The 23,006-nt window shown below is 41.0% G+C and overlaps 6 protein-coding genes across 6 annotated transcripts in view; all 6 read right to left on the reverse strand.

Annotated features, from left to right (window-relative positions):
* Positions 1-349: 349 nt before the first annotated feature.
* On the reverse strand, positions 350-3,078 carry LOC127535727 (protocadherin alpha-3-like). The gene has a single exon (XM_051954332.1). It carries the CDS (start codon positions 2,759-2,761, stop codon positions 365-367), a length of 2,397 nt encoding a protein of 798 aa, XP_051810292.1. The 5' UTR covers positions 2,762-3,078; the 3' UTR covers positions 350-364.
* Positions 3,079-4,914: 1,836 nt separating this feature from the next.
* Positions 4,915-6,828, reverse strand: LOC127535731 (protocadherin alpha-8-like). Its single transcript, XM_051954337.1, has one exon. The coding sequence runs from the start codon at positions 6,278-6,280 to the stop codon at positions 4,988-4,990; it is 1,293 nt and encodes a 430-aa protein (XP_051810297.1). The 5' UTR covers positions 6,281-6,828; the 3' UTR covers positions 4,915-4,987.
* Positions 6,829-7,211: 383 nt separating this feature from the next.
* The window catches only part of pcdh2aa1 (protocadherin 2 alpha a 1), a 57,795-nt gene continuing 42,000 nt past the window's right edge, over positions 7,212-23,006 (reverse strand). Inside the window, exons 2-3 of the mRNA XM_051954711.1 lie at positions 7,349-7,971; positions 7,212-7,220 (exon numbers count right to left, since the gene is read on the reverse strand). Of these exons, the coding sequence (XP_051810671.1) occupies positions 7,212-7,220; positions 7,349-7,971 (632 nt within the window). The remainder of the gene's footprint in view (positions 7,221-7,348; positions 7,972-23,006) is intronic.
* Positions 8,140-15,692, reverse strand: LOC127535799 (protocadherin beta-5-like). The gene is made up of 3 exons (XM_051954650.1): positions 14,743-15,692; positions 10,624-11,246; positions 8,140-8,145 (listed from the first exon to the last, which is right to left on the reverse strand). Exons 1-3 carry the CDS (start codon positions 15,314-15,316, stop codon positions 8,140-8,142), a joined length of 1,203 nt encoding a protein of 400 aa, XP_051810610.1. The 5' UTR covers positions 15,317-15,692.
* The window catches only part of LOC127535800 (protocadherin alpha-8-like), a 47,024-nt gene continuing 35,146 nt past the window's right edge, over positions 11,129-23,006 (reverse strand). Inside the window, exons 3-5 of the mRNA XM_051954651.1 lie at positions 14,743-14,875; positions 11,247-11,360; positions 11,129-11,139 (exon numbers count right to left, since the gene is read on the reverse strand). Of these exons, the coding sequence (XP_051810611.1) occupies positions 11,129-11,139; positions 11,247-11,360; positions 14,743-14,875 (258 nt within the window). The remainder of the gene's footprint in view (positions 11,140-11,246; positions 11,361-14,742; positions 14,876-23,006) is intronic.
* Positions 17,640-23,000, reverse strand: LOC110969008 (protocadherin alpha-8-like). The gene is made up of 2 exons (XM_051954652.1): positions 21,093-23,000; positions 17,640-18,280 (listed from the first exon to the last, which is right to left on the reverse strand). The coding sequence occupies exons 1-2, from the start codon at positions 22,819-22,821 to the stop codon at positions 17,640-17,642; spliced, it is 2,370 nt and encodes a 789-aa protein (XP_051810612.1). The 5' UTR covers positions 22,822-23,000.

The raw sequence follows: 23,006 nt of genomic DNA on the forward strand, positions 1-23,006 counted from the left end.
CTCTACACCGTAAACATGTTAAGGATGTAGCCACAGTTTAAACAGTATGAACACAAAATCACAAAGCAAATGCACAACAACCGATAAACTAAGAAGTCCATGAGTGAAAGAATCTAAGCAACACTGCAACATTTAAAAATGCAGAGTGACAAACCAAACTTTTTAAATCAAGTCTGGTAAATATTTTGGTGTTCCAAAATGTGCAATCTTTCCTGAGCTTGGGAATACACTATTTGTAACGCCCACAGAACAATGTGACAAAAATCAGCACCAAGGACAGTGAATGTTGACCTCTGCAAATCAGTAAGCCTTATCAAAGTGTGTTTTTTTCCTTTACCTTATAGAAAACATACATCATAGTCAGCTACTGTAGAAATGCTCTTACCTCCTCAGATGCCCTCCTCCTGTCAGGGAGCACTAGAGTGTTTGCATGACTGCCAGGAACTATAGTAGATCCTATACTCATTCTGGGTCCAACTAACATGTAGCGTTTGTCTCCAGATCTGTACTGGATGCTGTGACACAGTGTTCCATCATAATTAGTCTCTTGCAGATATTTGGAAGTATAGTCTGTGGATTTGGAGCACTGCATTGCAATCAGCACGATGATGCTGATGAGGAAAAGTACAGAAACTGATCCCAAAGTTATCATCAGATAAAATGTCAGACTGTCATCTTCATCAACTTTTGCTGCACTTTTGACATCAGACGCTGCAAAAGCCTCTTTGGGCTCCACAAGTTTGACAATGACAGTAGCTGTTGCTGAGAGTGAAACGTTTCCGTTGTCTTTGACCAGTATGACCAGTTTGTGTTCAGCCTCGTCTGTCTCTGTGAATGAGCGAAGTGTTCTGATCTGTCCTGTATATCGGTCCAAACCGAAGAGACTGTGGTCAGTGAGTTCCTGCAGTGAGAAGAGCAGCCAGCCGTTATATCCCATATCAGCATCATAGGCTCTGACTTTGGTGACCAAGTGTCCTGCGTTGACATTTCGGGGAATCTCCTCCACACCTTCAGCAGATCCGTTGGAGCTGAGTGGATACAGGATGACTGGAGCGTTGTCGTTCTGATCCAGAATGAACACGTTGACTGTGACGTTGGTGCTGAGAGACGGAGCTCCAGAATCTGTGGCAACAACTTGGAACTGGAAAGTTTTCAACATTTCAAAGTCAAAACTTTTCAGTGCCAAAATATCTCCATTTTCGGAGTTTACGTTAAGAAATGAAGTCAGCAGTTTTTCTCCTCTATCTCTTGAGATCATATATGAAATAACAGCATTACTACCCTCATCATTATCTCGGGCTGTCACTGAAAAAATAGCTGCTCCTGGATTGTTATTCTCAGTTATGTAGAAAGCATATGGACTGTGTGAGAACTCTGGACTGTTATCATTCACATCTGACACATCAATTGTTATAGTTTTCTCTGATGATAAGGATGGCTCACCTGCATCCTTTGCTACAATTACTACATTGTATTGTGACTGTTGTTCTCGATCCAAAAGCCGTTTAGTTACCAGAGAATACATGTCATTTTGTAAAGATGGAGTGAGAAGAAAAGGGAGATCTTGATTTATGTAACACATGACTTTTCCATTGAGACCAGAATCAGAGTCCTTTACACTAATCAACGCCACCGTTGTTCCTGGTTTTGAATCCTCTGGGAGTGCACTTGAAAAAGATGTTACTTCAATCTCTGGTGCGTTGTCATTGACGTCAACAATATTGATTATGACAATTTTATCTGTTGTCAGTGGAGCTGCACCTTTGTCTGATGCCTGAATATCAATTTCATATCTTCCACTTTCTTCAAAATTTATGCCCCCTGCCACAGTAATGACTCCAGTCACTTGGTTCAAATCAAAAAGTGCACTTGCTTGTGCATCCACGTCATTTCCAAATGAATATACAACCTCACCATTCGACCCTTCATCCAGATCTGTTGCATTAACTTGAATCACAGTAGTGCCAAGGGGAGAATTTTCTTTGAGCTGCACATTATATGAATCCTGAGTGAACACCGGGGGGTTATCATTAACATCAGAAACATTAACTATTATTGTCATGTTGCCAGATTTTAGAGGTTTACCTCCATCAAAGGCTGTCAGGAGTAACTCATGTGTCTTGACAGATTCTCTGTCAAGTGGCTTCTGAAGAACCAAATTAGGTGTTTTACGGTCTTCGCCACGATCTTTCACCTCCAAACGAAAGTGTTCGTTGTGACTCAGCTTATACTGTTGAACAGATAATGAACCACTGTCAGCATCACGTGCAGCTTTTAACTGAAATCTTGCTCCAGGCAATGCAGACTCGGAAATCTCTAAAATCTTTTCGTGTTCAGGGAAGCTTGGTGCATGGTCATTTACATCCAGAATCTCCACTGCGACATAGTGGACCTCCAGAGGGTTTTCTAGCACCGTTTTCAAGTCGATAACACAAACCTTGCTTCGATCGCACATTTCTTCTCGGTCGAGTTTTCGGTTCACGTACAAGACACCATCGTCCTGATTTACGCGAAAATGAGGCTCTGCCGAGCCGGAGACAATGCGGTACACCCTCTGTTTCAGTGTGCTCTTATCAAGACCCAAATCCTTGACGATATTTCCAACAACGGTTCCTTCTTTAACTTCCTCAGAGATTGAATACCTGAATTGTCCTGAAGCGCATTTCCAAAACGGAGCCATAACCATCATGTACACAATCCATTTTGTAAGCGCTCTGCATGTTCGGCTTCGTCTTTGATCCATGGCGTGATGATAAAACATTCAAACAAAAACAACTTTCAACGAGTCACACCCGCACACTAACGTCAAATTCCTCCGCCACATCCCTTATCACAATCCAAGAAATCTCGTCAGCGATATATTTTTTACAGCTAAATTGTGTTTCGAGCTGCTCGCATGTACAAATGTTCACCCGGTGCTGATATGAGGGGAAGGGGATGGTCTTGTGGACATTTCTAAAATGTATGGACGCTTTATTTGTCATTATACTGACATCAAGTGACCGAGATTTATACTACAGCACTGTATTTGAAATAATAGGGGGGAAACACGTGTTAAACCAGTGCACTTTCATATGAAAAGTGTTTTTAAGAACGAGAAAAAGCAAACTCCTACTGTAAGACTGTACAAGCACAGATGAACAAACGATGTTCATACAGTTTCATTTAGTACACAATCCATGAAGACACTGTTTCCTCACATGACCTGTTGTTGCCATCATTAAAATTACGGTGCTGCGTTTTACCAAAGAAAAATGAGAGGGACGAGCCGAAGTAAATTTCAGCACCACAGACAGCAACAGCCTGCACTCAAGCAGCGCACTTTTAGAGCATATGATGAGATAAAACGGGTTCAAAATGGAGGTAAAAGATTTACTGTGACACAGACATGATGATGTGATTGATTGGGAAGTTATATAGAAATCACGAGCTCTTAAAGCCACCTGCCGCTTTACAGGCCTCAGATATCTGAAGCTGTGAGCCAAATAATTTAGGTTGATACCGAAGCATTTCAGTAAGTCCCAGTGATGTAAACCAGTTGCCCTTGACTATAATTCCCTGTCACACTGGTTGCAATCTAGTGTCATCATTTTCACAAAATCACCAAAACCAGATCAACCTGCTGAAAGGTTTATGCGAAGGAGGTATGTCATAAATGTTTGAAAATGATTTCTTCCAGTTGTAATTATCTCATAAAAAATAGTTGTCATACAACAAGCCAGTCACGATAGCTTTGTCGTGGCTTTAATCTGTATGATCATTCAAATAAAAGCCATAAAATTGTACAACAAATTGTGATAGACGCACAACAGTCGAACTCGTGAGCATGAAAATTATATATAGATCAGAGCTGATTTTAAGAACGTTAAATTTTACTATAAAACTTACAGGAGAGGGAGTTAAATTGTGGATCTTACCTCTTCGGATGCCTTCCTCCTGTCAGGGAGCACCAGAGTATTTGCATGACTGCCAGGAACTATAGTAGATCCTATACTCATTCTGGGTCCAACTAACATGTAGCGTTTGTCTCCAGATCTGTACTGGATGCTGTGACACAGTGTCCCATCATAATTAGTCTCTTGCAGATATTTGGAAGTATAGTCTGTGGATTTGGAGCACTGCATTGCAATCAGAACGATGATGCTGATGAGAAAAAGCACAGAAACTGATCCCAAAGTAATCATTAGATAAAATGTCACATTGTCATCCTCATCTACTTTTGCTGCACTTTTGACATCAGACGCTGCAAAAGCCTCTTTGGGCTCCACAAGTTTGACGATGACAGTAGCTGTTGCTGAGAGTGAAACGTTTCCATTGTCTTTGACCAGTATGACCAATTTGTGTTCAGCCTCGTCTGTCTCTGTGAATGAGCGAAGTGTTCTGATCTGTCCTGTATATCGGTCCAAAGCAAAGAGACTGTGGTCAGTGAGTTCCTGCAGTGAGAAGAGCAACCAGCCGTTATATCCTATATCAGCGTCATAGGCTCTGACTTTGGTGACCAAGTGTCCTGCGTTGACATTTCGGGGAATCTCCTCCACACCTTCAGCAGATCCGTTGGAGCTGAGTGGATACAGGATGACTGGAGCGTTGTCGTTCTGATCCAGAATGAACACGTTGACTGTGACATTGGTGCTGAGAGACGGAGCTCCAGAATCTGTGGCAACAACTTGGAACTGGAACGTTTTCAGCGTCTCAAAGTCAAAACTTTTCAGTGCTGTGATTTGTCCACTATCACAGTTCACATTAAGGAAGGAGGTTACTTCATGTTCTCTAACGATATGATATGAAATAGCTGCATTTTCATTCACATCATTGTCTTTTGCACTGACAGAGAATATTGAAGCTCCAGCAACATTATTTTCTACCAGATAAAAGTATAACGGACTTTGGGAAAACTGTGGACTGTTGTCATTTACATCTGATAACTGAATAGTAAGACGTTTAACAGTAGATAGAGGAGGCTCGCCACAGTCTGTGGCTTTTATTGTTATTTCATATTGTGGAACCTTTTCTCGATCCAAAAATCCTTTGTGACCACAGAATATATATTTTCTTTATAGGAAGGTTTTAATTCAAAAGGAACTTCATTGGTTATGTGTGAAATTATTTTACCATTGACACCAGAGTCTTTATCTGTTACACTGATCAGTGAAATAACTGTTCCAGGCTTTGAATCTTCAGACACTGTATTTGACAATGATGTGACTTCTATTTCTGGTGCATTATCATTGACATCTTTTATCTTTATGATTATTCTACACCTTCCTGAAAATGGAGGTTGACCTTTATCAGATGCTTGAACGTCTAGTCTGTAAATATCTGAATCCTCAAAATCCAATGTTGCTTTCAGCTTAATTTGTCCAGTTACACTATCCAGTTCAAATATCTGGTATACTTTTCGAGATAGTGTTTTGCTGAGGCTGTACTCTATTTCTCCATTTGTCCCTTCATCTGGATCTATTGCATTCACTCTTGTAAGAGTTGTACCAACAGAAATGTCTTCTTGTATCTCAATTTGGTAAACTTCTTGACTGAATGTTGGACGATTATCATTAACATCAAGAACAATAATAGAAACGTTCAGTGTCCCTGATTTTGGAGGTTTAGCTCCATCAACTGCTGTTACAAATAGCAAATGTTTATTCTTTTGCTCTCTGTCTAAGGACTTCTTCAACACTAAAAATGGTATTTTTTCCTCATCACTTTGACTAATTTCTATATCAAAGTGATCGTTTGTCATTATTATATATGTACGGATGGAGTTAAGTCCAGCATCAGGATCACGGGCCGCGTGCAGTTCGAATCGTGTTCCCGGAGGTGTATGTTCAGCAATTTCAAATTTCTGCTCCTTTTCAGAAAAGCTGGGGGAATGATCATTGACATCAGTAATCTCTACAACAATATGGTGCATTTCCAGCGGGTTTTCTACCAGAATTTTTAGCTCCATCAGGCATAAACCACTGCCATGGCACAGCTCCTCTCTGTCGATTTTTTTACGGACCTGCAAGGCTCCATTGTCCGCATTTACCTCGAAAAACGCGTCCTTCGATCCCGACACAACACGGAACCGTCGATCAATCAAAGAGCTTTTATCCAGACCAAGATCCTTTGCAACATTTCCAACGACAGTTCCCTCTTTTACCTCCTCTGGAACAGAGTACCTCAATTCAGCCAGAACCTGCTTCCCGAAAATCATCAGCAGAATCAAAGAAAAAGCGAACCGACAGCAGTTTGTGGATCGAAATTGCCTCTCGCTCTCCATGGTTTTCCAACCACACATGGACACCCGAGTCTGTTGTAACCACTTAAATTTCTGGATTCGATCACCACACGGTCTCACACGACTCCCGTTATTACGTTAAATGCATCATCTGCTGGAAAACGCCAAACAAAAGCTTTGCCAAGGGAGGGTCGATGTTTGTTTTGTTTTTTTTGGACTTGTTATGTTACAGTGACACCAAGAGGACAGCACCGTATACTATTTCAAGTTGTGTGAACGTGTGCTGCGTAATTTTGCTCGAAATTTCACCAATAACTCTTTTTTTTTTAAAATTAATGCTAACATTTCAGTCTCCCACTGTTTAATTTAAACTACGAGAAAGAAAAATATTACTGCTCACAACTTTTCTCGAACATGTATTTAGCTTGCAAACAGTAAAGCCATTGTCCTTCAGAACCATTGACAGAGTTTTTCAAATGCACTCAGTTATCAGGCTGGTATGGAAGATTCTCCCATAAATGCAGCCATAAAAGCAACGACTATTACCGGTAGGAGTGGACTGGAAATTTAATTGGCAAATCAGTGCTCAGACATTGCCATAAAAAGTTGTACAGGTTATCTGTTATATCAAACTGAGATATGAGTATACTGGTCCTCTGAGTATATAAATAACTATAGCAAAAACAAAACAACGAAACTGTGACACACGTCCAAGCAGATGCTGTCACACTACATCATCTGATGTTTGTGAAATTCGGTTGTTGATGGACATTCCATGAAGAGTTTCTGGACATAATGTTAGTCCAAGTATGTACACTAAGTGAATTAGACATGTTGCAGTCATGTTTTGAAGCACTGCATTGTTAAATATTTGCTTCTGCAATTGGTCTCCTCAAAGTCAGGCATCACTAGAACATTTGTATGTGTTGTAGTTACAACTATGCTGAACAGGATGTTAAGTATGATCAAAATTGTAACTTAAACTGCAGGCTCAAGTTTCCTTCTATAGAATGATGATAAACATACCATAACACACAGGCTATGTACAGGGACGAAACTAATGAATAAACAAATAAATATATTACACTGCTAATGAAAGCAAGTCAAATTTTCACAAATATGCCTTACCTCTTCAGATGCCCTCCTCCTGTCAGGGAGCACTAGAGTGTTTGCATGGCTTCCAGGAACTATAGTAGATCCTATACTCATTCTGGGTCCAACTAACATGTAGCGTTTGTCTCCAGATCTGTACTGGATGCTGTGACACAGTGTCCCATCATAATTAGTCTCTTGCAGATATTTGGAAGTATAGTCTGTGGATTTGGAGCACTGCATTGCAATCAGCACGATGATGCTGATGAGAAAAAGCACAGAAACTGATCCCAAAGTAATCATCAGATAAAATGTCACATTGTCATCTTCATCTACTTTTGCTGCACTTTTGACATCAGACGCTGCAAAAGCCTCTTTGGGCTCCACAAGTCTGACAGTGACAGTAGCTGTTGCTGAGAGTGAAACGTTTCCGTTGTCTTTGACCAGTATGACCAGTTTGTGTTCAGCCTCGTCTGTCTCTGTGAACGAGCGAAGTGTTCTGATCTGTCCTGTATATCGGTCCAAAGCAAAGAGACTGTGGTCAGTGAGTTCCTGCAGTGAGAAGAGCAACCAGCCGTTATATCCTATATCAGCATCATAGGCTCTGACTTTGGTGACCAAGTGTCCTGCGTTGACATTTCGGGGAATCTCCTCCACACCTTCAGCAGATCCGTTGGAGCTGAGTGGATACAGGATGACTGGAGCGTTGTCGTTCTGATCCAGAATGAACACGTTGACTGTGACGTTGGTGCTGAGAGACGGAGCTCCAGAATCTGTGGCAACAACTTGGAACTGGAACGTTTTCAGTGTCTCAAAGTCAAAACTTTTCAGAGCTGTGATGTGTCCATTTTCAGAGTTCACGTTGAGGAAGGACAATATGTCATTTTGGCTCCCTTCTCTCACAATATGATATGAAATAACTGCGTTGTCATTCACATCTTTATCCGTTGCGCTTACAGAGAATATTGACGATCCAGCAGCATTATTTTCTGACAGGTAAAAATGTAATGGATTCTTTGAGAATTGTGGACTGTTGTCATTTACATCTGATATTTGAATGTTGAAAGTTTTGAAAGTGGATAAAGGAGGCTCACCACAGTCTGTGGCTTGAATTATTATTTCATAATGAGACACTTGCTCTCGATCTAAAAATCCTTTAGTGACAATTGAATATATATTTTCTTTATATGATGGCTTCAACTCAAAAGGGCCTTCTGAGGTTAGGCTTAAAATAATTTTTCCATTGACTCCAGAATCTTTGTCTGTTACACTGAGTAGTGAAATAACTGTCCCAGGTTTAGAGTCTTCAGCCACTGTGTTTGACAGTGATGTGATTTCTATTTCTGGTGCATTGTCATTGACGTCTTCAATTTTAATAATGAGTCGACACTCACTGGTCAATGGAGGTGTTCCTTTGTCAGATGCCTCAACATCGAGTTTATAAACGTCGTTTTCTTCATAGTCCACTGCCCCCTTTACTATGATTTTTCCTGTTAATTTGTCCAACTCAAATATATCATAAACTTTTCGCCTCAATGTTTTTCCAAGGCTGTATTCTACTTCCCCATTCGTGTCTTCATCTGGATCTGTCGCATTCATTTGAAATATTGTCGTGCCAACTGGAACGTTTTCTTGTATTGTAATTTCGTAAATCTCCTTACTAAATATTGGGCGATTATCATTACTGTCAAGAACAATAACAGAAACATTTAATGCCCCTGATCTGGGAGGTTTGCCTCCATCGACTGCTGTAACCACAAGTGAATGTTTGCGTCTTTGTTCTCTGTCTAAGGACTTCTTCAGCACTAAAAATGGAATTTTATCCTCATCGCTTTGACGGATATCTATTTCAAAGTGATCGTTTGCCGTTAAGGTGTAGGTACGAATAGAATTAATTCCAGCATCTGGATCGCGAGCAGTGTGCAGCTGGAATTTTCTTCCTGGTAGCGTATGCTCTGCTATTTCAAACATTTGCTGTTTTTCAGGAAAACTCGGGGAATGATCATTGACATCAGTAATTTCTACAACAATATGATGCATTTCTAGAGGATTTTCAACAAGAATTTTCAGCTCCATCAGGCATGCACCACTTCCTTGACAGAGCTCCTCTCTGTCGATTTTCCTGTGCACATATAGAGCCCCATTGTCCTGGTTTACCTCAAAAAAGGCCTCCTTACTCCCAGACACAACTCGAAAACGTCGATCAGTCAAGGAGGTGAAGTCAAGTCCCAGATCTCTCGCAACATTTCCAACAACAGTTCCGTCTTTCACCTCCTCTGGAACAGTGTACCGTATCTGAGCAAAAGCCAGTTTCCCGAAAAGCAGCTGTAACGCCAAATGAAAAGCAAACCAGTAGCAGTTCCTCGTTCGAGCTTTTGTAGCGTTCCCCATCTTAATCCAGCAATACAGACACACACAGTTGCCCGTTACTTCGACAAACAATTCATGTGAATACCGCTGAATCTGGCATATTTGCAACACGATAAACGGCCGCCGACAGTCGTGCATGAATCGAAAACCTAATTTGTCCTGTTCAGTCGGAAACAAAAGCTTTAAAAGGGGAGGGACAGAGTGGTCTGTGGTTTTCTGATCTAATAGTGACACCCAGAGGTACTTGCTATGGGTAAAAACCACTTTTAAAGAAATGTATATACCTTCAAAAATCCAATGGAGTTTTTTTTTTTTTTTTTTCAAAATCGCTCTATTTTCTATGATGTCATCCTCCCTTTCTCTGATCAAGTTTAAAGATCAGACAGACGGATGTTCTGGATGTTCTGCACTTTGTAAAAGCTTATGTATAGCAACTGATCAATTCAGGAAAATTTAATGGAATGACATTCATAATGGTCTTTAACAGTGTAATTCTGTTGGTATGTTGCTTCCTTTCAGCTCCATAGGCATAGTCCTTCTCTCAACTCACAAAGATTATTAAATGAACAACAAAATCACTGCATAGTGCTCAGTTTACTAGAAACACTGCCGCATCTCCAAGCTTTTAAGTCAGTTATCGGTTCGAGGTTGGAATAAACAGAGACCCACGTGACACATACATGAAGCCGACGTATTTCCTTGAACACAGTTAATCAGTTTTCAGCACAAGTTGTTATGTCGCTCTTTATGTAACCCAGCTCTCTCTTACTGAGGCTTTAAAACTAAAAGACAACTCAAACAACTTTGATCAGATTTGTGTACAATGTCTTACTCTTGACTATAAGAACACATTTGGCTTTTATGAGCAATTGTTTGAGCTGCTCTCTGTGCACGGAGACATAACAGGTAAACAATTTAAAAGAAACTTTGTAAAGTCTTACCTCTTCAGATGCCCTCCTCCTGTCAGGTAGCACTAGTGTATTTGCATGACTTCCAGGAACTATAGTAGATCCTATACTCATTCTGGGTCCAACTAACATGTAGCGTTTGTCTCCAGATCTGTACTGGATGCTGTGACACAGTGTCCCATCATAATTAGTCTCTTGTAGATATTTGGAAATATAGTCTGTGGATCTGGAGCACTGCATTGCAATCAGAACGATGATGCTGATGAGAAAAAGCACTGAAACTGATCCCAAAGTTATCATCAGATAAAATGTCACATTGTCATCTTCATCTACTTTTGCTGCACTTTTGACATCAGACGCTGCAAAAGCCTCTTTGGGCTCCACAAGTTTGACAATGACAGTAGCTGTTGCTGAGAGTGAAACGTTTCCATTGTCTTTGACCAGTATGACCAGTTTGTGTTCAGCCTCGTCTGTCTCTGTGAATGAGCGAAGTGTTCTGATCTGTCCTGTATATCGGTCCAAAGCAAAGAGACTGTGGTCAGTGAGTTCCTGCAGTGAGAAGAGCAGCCAGCCGTTATATCCTATATCAGCATCATAGGCTCTGACTTTGGTGACCAAGTGTCCTGCGTTGACATTTCTGGGAATCTCCTCCACACCTTCAGCAGATCCGTTGGAGCTGAGTGGATACAGGATGACTGGAGCGTTGTCGTTCTGATCCAGAATGAACACGTTGACTGTGACGTTGGTGCTGAGAGGCGGAGCTCCAGAATCTGTGGCAACAACTTGGAACTGGAAAGTTTTCAGTGTTTCAAAGTCAAAACTTTTCAGTGCTGTGATATGTCCGTTTTCTGAATTGACATTTACAAACGACATTATGTCATTTTGGCTCCCGTCTCTCACAATATGATATGAAATAGCTGCATTGTCATTAAAATCTTTGTCTGTTGCACTGACAGAGAATATTGAAGCTCCAGCAACATTATTTTCTAGCAGGTAAAACTGCAGTGAGTTTTGTGAGAATTGTGGACTGTTGTCATTTACATCTGATATCTGAATGTTGACAGTTTTAAACGTAGACAAAGGAGGCTCACCACAGTCTGTGGCTTTAATTGTTATTTCATAATGAGACGCCTGCTCTCGATCCAAAAATCCTTTATTGACAATTGAATATGTGTTTTCTTTATATGATGGCTTCAACTCAAAAGGCACTTCATTGGTTATGGTTGAGGTGATTTTTGCGTTCACACCGGAGTCTTTATCTGTTACACTAAGTAATGAAATAACTGTCCCAGGTTTAGAGTCTTCAGAAACTGTGTTTGACAACGATGTAATTTCTATTTCTGGTGGATTATCGTTAACATCTGTAATTTTTATAATTACTCTACATTCACCCGTTAATGGAGGTGTTCCTTTATCTGATGCCTCAACGTCCAGTTCATATAAGTCGTTTTCCTCAAAGTCCACCATTCCCTTTACTATAATTTCTCCTGTTAATTTGTCCAGTTTAAAAATATCATAAACTTTCCGCCTCAGAGTTTTTCCAAGGCTGTATTCTACTTCTCCATTAGTGTCCTCATCGAGATCAGTCGCATTCATTTTAAACACTGAAGTGCCAACAGGAATGTTTTCTTTTATTGAGATTTGATAAATCTCCTGACTAAATATTGGGCGATTATCATTAGTATCAAGAACAATAATAGACACATTCAGTGTTCCTGATCTGGGAGGTTTACCTCCATCGACTGCTGTAACCAGCAGCGTGTGTTTGTTCTTTTGTTCTCTATCTAACGGTTTCTTCAGCACTAAAAATGGTATCTTTCCCGTATCACTTTGACGGAGATTTATTTCAAAGTGTTCATTTGACGTTAACGTGTATGTACGAATAGAATTAATTCCTGCATCGGGATCGTGAGCAGTGTGCAACTGGAATCGCCTTCCTGGTAGTGTTTGTTCCCCGATTTCAAATCTCTGTTCGTTTTCAGGAAAACTAGGAGAGTGGTCATTGACATCAGTAATTTCTACCACCACATAATGTATTTCCAACGGATTTTCCACAAGGATCTTTAGCTCCACCAGACAAGCACCGCTGCCCTCACAGAGCTCCTCTCTGTCAATATGACTGCTGACGTACAATGCCCCATTATTCTGATTTACCTCAAAAATTGCGTTCTTACTTCCAGACACAACGCGGAAACGTCGATCCGTCAAAGAAGCGATGTCAAGGCCAAGATCCTTGGCAACATTTCCAACCACAGTTCCTTCTTGTACCTCCTCTGGAACAGAGTACCGTATCTGAGCCAGAGCCTCTCTTCCAATAAAAAACAGCAGAGCCAAAGCAAACCACGAGCAGTCCCTTTTCCGAGGTGTAATGTGTGTCCCCATCGTTATTCAAAAGCGCATAGACTCACAGGACCCGCTTTACATCACTAACGATTAATTCAATCCATTAAGTGTCGTGTATTTCCAGAGCGATCGAGGTGATTTTGTCGGCTTGTGTATTTGGTTCAATGCTTTGCACTGCTGAGATGACAGACAAAGGGTTCTTTCGGGGAGGGACAAAATTGTTGAAGGTTTTCTGATTTAATAGTGACACCCAGAGGTTAATCCTGAGAAGAAGAAAATACCCTTTAGTTTTTTTCTCTTTCTTTTCTTGTCATAGCGTTTTAGGGAATTTTCTTTCTGTGTGGCAGAGGCATAACGTGATATGGATCTTGAAGCATAAGAATTTGAACATTGTTGCACATATTGTCTTTATTTTTGTCTTATAAAACGTTTTCTCCCTGATGGATCTAACCTCTCAAAAGAACTATTATTTCATCTAAAAAATAATAGCATTTTGTGTTTTGTTTTAAATCTGCATCTCCGGTTAAACTGCTGGTGTCTCTTAGCACCATGGACAGCAACCCCAAGTAGTCACAGGCATTCCTGGAAATAACCAAAATAGTCTGATACTAAGGATATGACTTCAACCATACTGCTGAAACAACTCAAAATAAACACTGCAAGTTCTTCATATTTATATCAGTTGTATGTTACAAGCTGGAACTTTCTGAGATCCAACAGCCAACAAATTCTTCAATCGAGACTAATTCTGCTGTTTTGCAAGGAAATATTCATGTTCCATTTCAGCACCAAAGACAGCGATGACAGTCAGAGGCAAAGACAGTTCTCTTTTCAAAGCATGAACTCTGTGATATATTTCAGATTTATAAGTATCCATCAAGACTATAACCAGTTAAAAGCAAAAAGAAGACAAATCAACAGTGGTGATGTAACAGGGAGCACAGAGTGACAAAGACAGAACAGCCCAGCCATCGCCCACAGCTTGCCTTTTCCCACATCTCTTACTATGAAAACAACATTTTGTATTATAATGACACAAAGTACACAGAATTCAAACAAACCAATTGGGATATATTGGAAAACCACATGATGTGCAAAAGCTTTTAGAGGAGTAAGGAGACAGAGACCTTCAGCAGAAAGGAAAAGATAAATATGCCTTGACAAAATTTTGTTTTCAATGCCTTACCTCTTCAGATGCCCTCCTCCTGTCAGGGAGCACCAGAGTATTTGCATGACTTCCAGGAACTATAGTAGATCCGATACTCATTCTGGGTCCAACTAACATGTAGCGTTTGTCTCCAGATCTGTACTGGATGCTGTGACACAGTGTTCCATCATAATTAGTCTCTTGCAGATATTTGGAAGTATAGTCTGTGGATTTGGAGCACTGCATTGCAATCAGAACGATGATGCTGATGAGGAAAAGTACAGAAACTGATCCCAAAGTTATCATCAGATAAAATGTCACATTGTCATCTTCATCAACTTTTGCTGCACTTTTGACATCAGACGCTGCAAAAGCCTCTTTGGGCTCCACAAGTTTGACAATGACAGTAGCTGTTGCTGAGAGGGAAACGTTTCCATTGTCTTTGACCAGTATGACCAGTTTGTGTTCAGCCTCGTCTGTCTCTGTGAATGAGCGAAGTGTTCTGATCTGTCCTGTATATCGGTCCAAAGCAAAGAGACTGTGGTCAGTGAGTTCCTGTAATGAGAAGAGCAACCAGCCGTTATATCCTATATCAGCATCATAGGCTCTGACTTTGGTGACCAAGTGTCCTGCGTTGACATTGCGGGGAATCTCCTCCACACCTTCAGCGGATCCATTGGAGCTGAGTGGATACAGGATGACTGGAGCGTTGTCGTTCTGATCCAGAATGAACACGTTGACTGTGACGTTGGTGCTGAGAGACGGAGCTCCAGAATCTGTGGCAACAACTTGGAACTGGAAAGTTTTCAACATTTCAAAGTCAAAACTTTTCAGCGCCAAAATATCTCCATTTTCGGAGTTGACGTTAAGAAATGAAGTCAGCAGATTTTCTCCTCTATCTCTTGAGATCATATATGAAATAACAGCATTACTCCCCTCATCATTGTCTCGGGCTGTCACCGAAAAAATAGCTGCTCCTGGATTGTTATTCTCAGTTATGTAGAAAGTATATGGACTGTGTGAGAACTCTGGACTGTTATCATTCACATCTGACACATCAATTGTTATAGTTTTCTCTGATGATAAGGATGGCTCACCTGCATCCTTTGCTACAATTACTACATTGTATTGTGACTGTTGTTCTCGATCCAAAAGCTGTTTAGTAACCAGAGAATACATGTTATTTTGTAAAGATGGAGTGAGAAGAAAAGGGAGATCTTGATTTATGTAACACATGACTTTTCCATTGAGACCAGAATCAGAGTCCTTTACACTAATCAACGCTACTGTTGTTCCTGGTTTTGAATCCTCTGGGAGTGCACTTGAAAAAGATGTTACTTCAATCTCTGGTGCGTTGTCATTGACGTCAACAATATTGATTATGACAATTTTATCTGTTGTCAGTGGAGCTGCACCTTTGTCTGATACCTGAATATCAATTTCATATCTTCCACTTTCTTCAAAATCTATGTCCTGTGTCACAGTAATGACTCCAGTCACTTGGTTCAAATCAAAAAGTGCACTTACTCGTCCATCAACGTCACGTCCAAATGAATATATAACCTCACCATTTGGCCCTTCATCTAGATCTGTTGCATTAACTTGGATCACTTTTGTCCCAAGAGGAGAATTTTCTTGAAGCTGCACATTATAGGAATCCTGAGTGAACACCGGGGGTTATCATTAACATCAGAAACATTAACTATTATTGTCATGTTGCCAGATTTTGGAGGTTTACCTCCATCAAAGGCTGTCAGGAGTAACTCGTGTGTCTTGACAGATTCTCTGTCAAGTGGTTTTTGAAGAACCAAATTAGGTGTTTTACGGTCTTCACCACGATCTTTCACCTCCAAACGAAAGTGTTCGTTGTGACTCAACTTATACTGTTGAACAGATAATGAACCACTGTCAGCATCACGGGCAGCTTGAAGCTGAAATCTTGCTCCAGGCAATGCAGATTCAAAAATCTGTAAAACCATTTCATTTTCAGGGAAGCTTGGTGCGTGGTCATTTACATCCAGAATCTCCACTGCGACATAGTGGACCTCCAGAGGGTTTTCTGACACGGTTTTCAAGTCAATAACACAAACCTTGCTTCGGTCGCACATTTCCTCTCGATCGAGTTTTCGGTTCACGTACAAGACACCATCGTCCTGATTTACGCGAAAATGAGGCTCTGTCGAGCCGGAGACAATGCGGTATCCCCTCTGCTTCAGTGTGCTCTTGTCAAGACCCAAATCCTTGGCGATATTTCCAACAACGGTTCCTTCTTTAACTTCCTCGGAGATTGAATACCTGAATTGTCCTGAAGCGCATTTCCAAAACGGAGCCATAACCATCATGTACACAATCCATTTTGTAAGCGCTCTGCATGTTCGGCTTCGTCTTTGTTCCATGGCGTGATGATAAAACATTCAAACAAAAACAACTTTCAACGAGTCACACCCGCACACTAACGTCAAATTCTTCTGCCACATCCGTTATCACAATCCAAGAAATCTCGTCAGCAATGTATTTTTACAGCTAAATTGTGTTTCGAGCTACTCGCATGTAAAAAGGTTCTGCCGGTGCTGATCTGAGGGGAAGGGGATGGTCTTGTGGACATTTCTAAAATGTATGGACGCTTTATTTGTCATTATACTGACATCAAGTGACCGAGATTTATACTACAGCACTGTATTTGAAATAATAGGGGGGGAAACGTGTTAAACAAGAGCACTTTCATATGAAAAGCCTTTTTAAGAACGAGAAAAAGCAAACTCCTACTGTAAGACTGTACAAGCACAGATGAGCAAACGATGTTCATACAGTTTCATTTCGTAAACAGACTATGAAGACACTGTTTCCTCACATGACCTGTTGTTGCCATCATTAAAATTACGGTGCTGCGTTTTACCAAAGAAAAATGAGAGGGACGAGCCGAAGAAAATTTCAGCACCACAGACAGCAACAGCCTGCACTCAAGCAGCGCACTTTTAGAGCATATGATGAGATAAAACGGGTTCAAAATGGAGATAAAAGATTTACTGTGACACAGACATGATGATGTGATTGATTGAGAAGTCATACAGAAATAACGAGCTCTTAAAGCCACCTGCCGCTTTACAGGCCTCAGATATCTGAAGCTGTAAGCCAAATAATTTAGGTTGATACCGAAGCATTTCAGTAAGTCCCAGTGATGTAAACCAGTTGTCCTTGACTATAACTCCCTGTCACACTGGTTGCAATCTAGTGTCATCATTTTCACAAAATCACCAAAACTCGATCAACCTGCTGAAAGGTTTTATGTAATATGCGAAGGAGGCATGTCATAAATGTTTGAAAGCGATCTCTTCCAGTTGTAATTATCTCATAAAAATAGTTGCCATGCAACAAGTCAGTCACGATAGCTTTATCGTGGCTTTAATCTATATGATCACTCAAATAAAAGCCACAAAATTGTACAACAAATTGTGAAAGACGCACAACAGTCGAACTCGTGAGCATGAAAATTATTTATATAGCTCAGAGCTGATTTTAAGGACGTTACATTTTACTATAAAACTTACAGGAGAGGGAGTTAAATTGTGGATCTTACCTCTTCAGATGCCCTCCTCCTGTCAGGTAGCACCAGTGTATTTGCATGACTTCCAGGAACTATAGTAGATCCTATACTCATTCTGGGTCCAACTAACATGTAGCGTTTGTCTCCAGATCTGTACTGGATGCTGTGACACAGTGTCCCATCATAATTAGTCTCTTGCAGATATTTGGAAGTATAGTCTGTGGATTTGGAGCACTGCATTGCAATCAGAACGATGATGCTGATGAGAAAAAGTACAGAAACTGATGCCAAAGTTATCATCAGATAAAATGTCACATTATCATCCTCATCTACTTTTGCTGCACTTTTGACATCAGATGCTGCAAAAGCCTCTTTGGGCTCCACAAGTTTGACAATGACAGTAGCTGTTGCTGAGAGGGAAACGTTTCCATTGTCTTTGACCAGTATGACCAGTTTGTGTTCAGCCTCGTCTGTCTCTGTGAATGAGCGAAGTGTTCTGATTTGTCCTGTATATCGGTCCAAAGCAAAGAGACTGTGGTCAGTGAGTTCCTGCAGTGAGAATAGCAACCAGCCGTTATATCCTATATCAGCGTCATAGGCTCTGACTTTGGTGACCAAGTGTCCTGCGTTGACATTTCGGGGAATCTCCTCCACACCTTCAGCAGATCCGTTGGAGCTGAGTGGATACAGGATGATTGGAGCGTTGTCGTTCTGATCCAGAATGAACACATTGACTGTGACGTTGGTGCTGAGAGACGGAGCTCCAGAATCTGTGGCAACAACTTGGAACTGAAAAGTTTTCAGTGTTTCAAAGTCAAAACTTTTCAGCGCCAAAATGTCCCCGTTTTCAGAGTTCATGTTAAGAAATGATGTAACTTTATTTTCATGACCTGCACTCCTGAGAATATGATAAGAAATGAGCGCATTATCTCCTTCGTCTCGGTCAGATGCCCGAACTGAAAACACAGAGGCCCCTGGTGGGTTATTTTCGTTGATATAGAACGTATAAGGGCTCAGTGAAAACTCAGGGCTGTTGTCATTGGTGTCTGACACAACCACGCTTATTATCTTTTCAGATGTTAAAGCTGGTTCACCTGCGTCTTTGGCTATTATTGTAATATCATATCTTGATTGTTGTTCTCTGTCCAGTTGTGACTTGGTGACAACAGCAAACATGTTGTCTTGTATAGACGGAGTTAATTTAAAAGGGCTATCTTCAGCGACATAGGTAATTATTTTGCCGTTAATGCCTGAGTCTGAATCTGTGATGCTGATAAGCGCCACAGTTGTTCCTGGTCTAGAATCCTCTGAAATTGCACTTGACAGCGATGCCACTTCTATCTCAGGAGGGTTATCATTTATGTCTCCAATTTTAATGATAACACTTTTATCCGTTCTGAATGGAATACTTCCCTTATCTGAGGCCTGTACATCAATATCATAGCTGTCTTGTTCCTCAAAGTCAACATGACCCTTCACAGTGATCTCCCCAGTGACAGAGTCGATATCAAACAGCTCTAGAATTTTATCCTTAACATCAGTACCAAATGAATAAACTACTTCCCCATTGGACCCGTCATCCAAATCGGTTGCGTTAACTTGGATGACTGTGGTGCCAACTGCAGCGTTTTCTTGGAGCATAGCTGAGTATGTGTCTTTGGTGAACACCGGCATGTTGTCATTTACGTCTAGAACATCTATAAATATGTCAACTGTGCCTGACTTTGGTGGTGTTCCTCCATCTATAGCTGTCAACACCAGTTTATGGCTACTTTTGGCCTCTCTGTCCAGCTGTTTCTGCAGCTTTAATACTGGAGTTTACCATCTCTTCCCCTGTCTTTAATTTCCAATCGAAAATGGTCGTTTTGGCTGATTTTGTACTGTTGGACAGAGTTTGTGCCTCCATCCGGGTCGTAGGCATTTTGTAACTGATATTTTGCGCCTGGCAACGCAGATTCTGAGATCTCCAGCCTCTTCGTTTTTTCAGGAAATGCGGGCGAATGATCGTTCAAATCCGTTATCTCCACAGTGACATAGTGTATCTCTAGTGGGTTTTCGAGTACAGTTTTGAAATTAATTAAACATACATTGCTCTCTTTGCATACTTCCTCTCTGTCTATTTTTTGATTCGCATAAAGGACCCCGTCGTTCTCATTTACCTTGAAAACAGATTCAGTCGAGCCAGGCATGATACGAAATCCCCTCTGCTTCATCACATTTAGATCTATTCCTAAATCTTTAGCTATATTCCCGACAAAGCTCCCTTCTTCCAGCTCCTCTGATATAGAGTACTTCAGTTGCGCTGAGGCTGCTCCGAAAAATAAAAACAGAACCAAACTGCCAAGCATTGCTGATCGTTGTCGCCATGAGTCCCGTCCCCTTTGTTTCATCTTGTGAGGTAAAAGTGCGAATCCAAACGCGTCCATGATTCTCCGCATGTTTAAATCATTGTCTCCATCACAGCAAGAAACACATTCCTGAATCCTTGAAGCGTGTTTTACATAACACAAAAACAGCCACTGTCGTCGTATTCCAAGCCTGCCAGTTAAACGTTGTTTCACTAGACTGAACGTAATCAGGGGGGAATCGTGTGTAATGTGCTCAGATGTTGTCAGGCGTTATACTGATAAGGTACCACCACCTTGTGAACGTGTGGGATAGTGCATCTTACCACTTAAAGCTGATAGCGTACTAAATTTCACTGTCTATGTATGCTGAAATGTATTTGAAAGTTATGTCGTTTTGTGAATTGGATTTAAATCCAATTTCAGCACCATTATCAAGGAGAGGAATGGCAGAAGTATCCTTGAGGTGGAATAAATAACAAATATGGATATTTACTCACCTCTTCAGATGCCCTCCTCCTGTCAGGTAGCACGAGAGTATTTGCGTGACTGCCGGGAACTATTGTAGATCCTATACTCATTCTGGGTCCAACTAACATGTAGCGTTTGTCTCCAGATCTGTACTGGATGCTGTGACACAGTGTCCCATCATAATTAGTCTCTTGCAGATATTTGGAAGTATAGTCTGTGGATTTGGAGCACTGCATTGCAATCAGCACGATGATGCTGATGAGGAAAAGTACAGAAACTGATCCCAAAGTTATCATCAGATAAAATGTCACGTTGTCATCATCATCTACTTTTGCTGCACTTTTGACATCAGACGCTGCAAAAGCCTCTTTGGGCTCCACAAGTTTGACAATGACAGTAGCTGTTGCTGAGAGTGAAACGTTTCCGTTGTCTTTGACCAGTATGACCAGTTTGTGTTCAGCCTCGTCTGTCTCTGTGAATGAGCGAAGTGTTCTGATTTGTCCTGTATATCGGTCCAAAGCAAAGAGACTGTGGTCAGTGAGTTCCTGCAGTGAGAATAGCAACCAGCCGTTATATCCTATATCAGCGTCATAGGCTCTGACTTTGGTGACCAAGTGCCCTGCGTTGACATTTCGGGCAATCTCCTCCACACCTTCAGCAGATCCGTTGGAGCTGAGTGGATACAGGATGACTGGAGCGTTGTCGTTCTGATCCAGAATGAACACGTTGACTGTGACGTTGGTGCTGAGAGACGGAGCTCCAGAATCTGTGGCAACAACTTGGAATTGGAAAGTTTTCAGCGTTTCAAAATCAAAAATCTTTAGTGCTGTGATGTGTCCATTTTCTGGATTTACATTTAGGAAGGACAATATGTCATTTTGGCTCGCTTCTCTCACAAGATGATATGAAATAGCTGCATTTTCATTCACATCTTTATCTGTTGCACTGACAGAGAACACTGTCTCCCCTGCAACATTATTTTCTAGCAGGTAAAAGTATAACGGGCTTTGGGAAAACTGTGGACTGTTGTCATTTACATCTGATATCTGAATGCTGAGAGTTTTAAACGTAGATAAGGGAGGGTCACCGCAGTCACTAGCTTTTATTGTAATTTCATAGCGAGACACGTCTTCTCGATCCAGAAACCCCTTTGTGACAAGTGAATAGGTGTTTTCCTTATAGGAAGGTTTTAGTTCGAATGGAACGTCCTCACTTATACGTGAAATTATTTTACCATTAATACCAGAGTCTTTATCTGTTACACTGATCAGTGAAATAACTGTTCCTGGTTTTGATTCTTCAGACACTGTATTTGACAAGGATGTGACTTCTATTTCTGGTGCATTGTCATTAACATCTTTTATCTTTATGATTACTCTGCACCTTCCTATTAATGGAGGCATTCCTTTGTCAGAGGCCTGCACGTCAAGTTTATAAATTTCTGATTCCTCAAAATCCAGCTGTCCTTTCAATTTAATTTGTCCACTTAGGCGATCTAATTCAAATATCTCGTATACTTTCCGTGCTAATGTTTTGCTGAAGCTGTACTCTATTTCCCCATTAATCCCTTCATCTGGGTCTCTTGCGTGCACTCTTGTCACAGTTGTATCTACCGAGACATTTTCAAATATTTCTGTTTGATAAGTATCTTGGCTAAACGTCGGACGATTATCATTAACATCAAGAACAATAATAGAAACGTTCAGTGTCCCTGATCTTGGAGGTTTACCTCCATCAACTGCTGTTACAAATAGCAGATGTTTATTCTTTTTCTCTCTGTCTAAGGACTTCTTTAGCACTAAAAATGGCATTTTGTCCTCATCACTTGGACTAATATCGATATCAAAGTGATCGTTTGACGTTATTGTATATGTGCGGATGGAGTTTATTCCAGCATCCAAATCACGGGCTGCGTGCAGTTCAAATCTTGTACCCGGAGGTGTATGTTCAAATATCTGAAACATCTGTTCCTTTTCAGAAAAACTGGGAGAATGATCGTTTACATCTGTAATTTCTACAACTACATAGTGTATTTCTAACGGGTTTTCTACCAGAATTTTTAGCTCCATCGTGCATGCACCGCTTCCCTGACACAGCTCCTCTCTGTCGATTTTTTCCCGGACCTGTAAGACTCCATTGTCGGGATTTAACTCGAAAAATACGTCCTTAGATCCCGACACAACACGGAACCGTCGATCAATCAAAGAGCTTTTGTCCAAACCGAGGTCCTTTGCAACATTCCCAACAGCTGTCCCTTCTTTCGTCTCTTCTGGGATCGAGTACCTCAATTCAGCCACAGACTGCTTCCCGCAAATCAGCAGTACGGCCAAATAAAAAACGGAACAATAGTCCCTCGAGTGACGTCGTTTTTCCTTCCCCATTGTTATCCAGAATATATATATACACACAATAAACTGTTTCTGCAAATACAATGTGTATATCCAAGCTGTTTAGGAACGCATCTCTCAAAAACACTGGATACAGTCTCGTCTGACTCACAGGCGGAAATCAGACGTATGCTCTGCTGCGAGGTACCAAACAAAAGCTGTCTTAGGGGAGGGACCGG

The sequence above is a fragment of the Acanthochromis polyacanthus genome, chromosome 10 (assembly GCF_021347895.1).
Source record: "Acanthochromis polyacanthus isolate Apoly-LR-REF ecotype Palm Island chromosome 10, KAUST_Apoly_ChrSc, whole genome shotgun sequence".
In the NCBI taxonomy this organism is placed as follows: domain Eukaryota; kingdom Metazoa; phylum Chordata; class Actinopteri; family Pomacentridae; genus Acanthochromis; species Acanthochromis polyacanthus.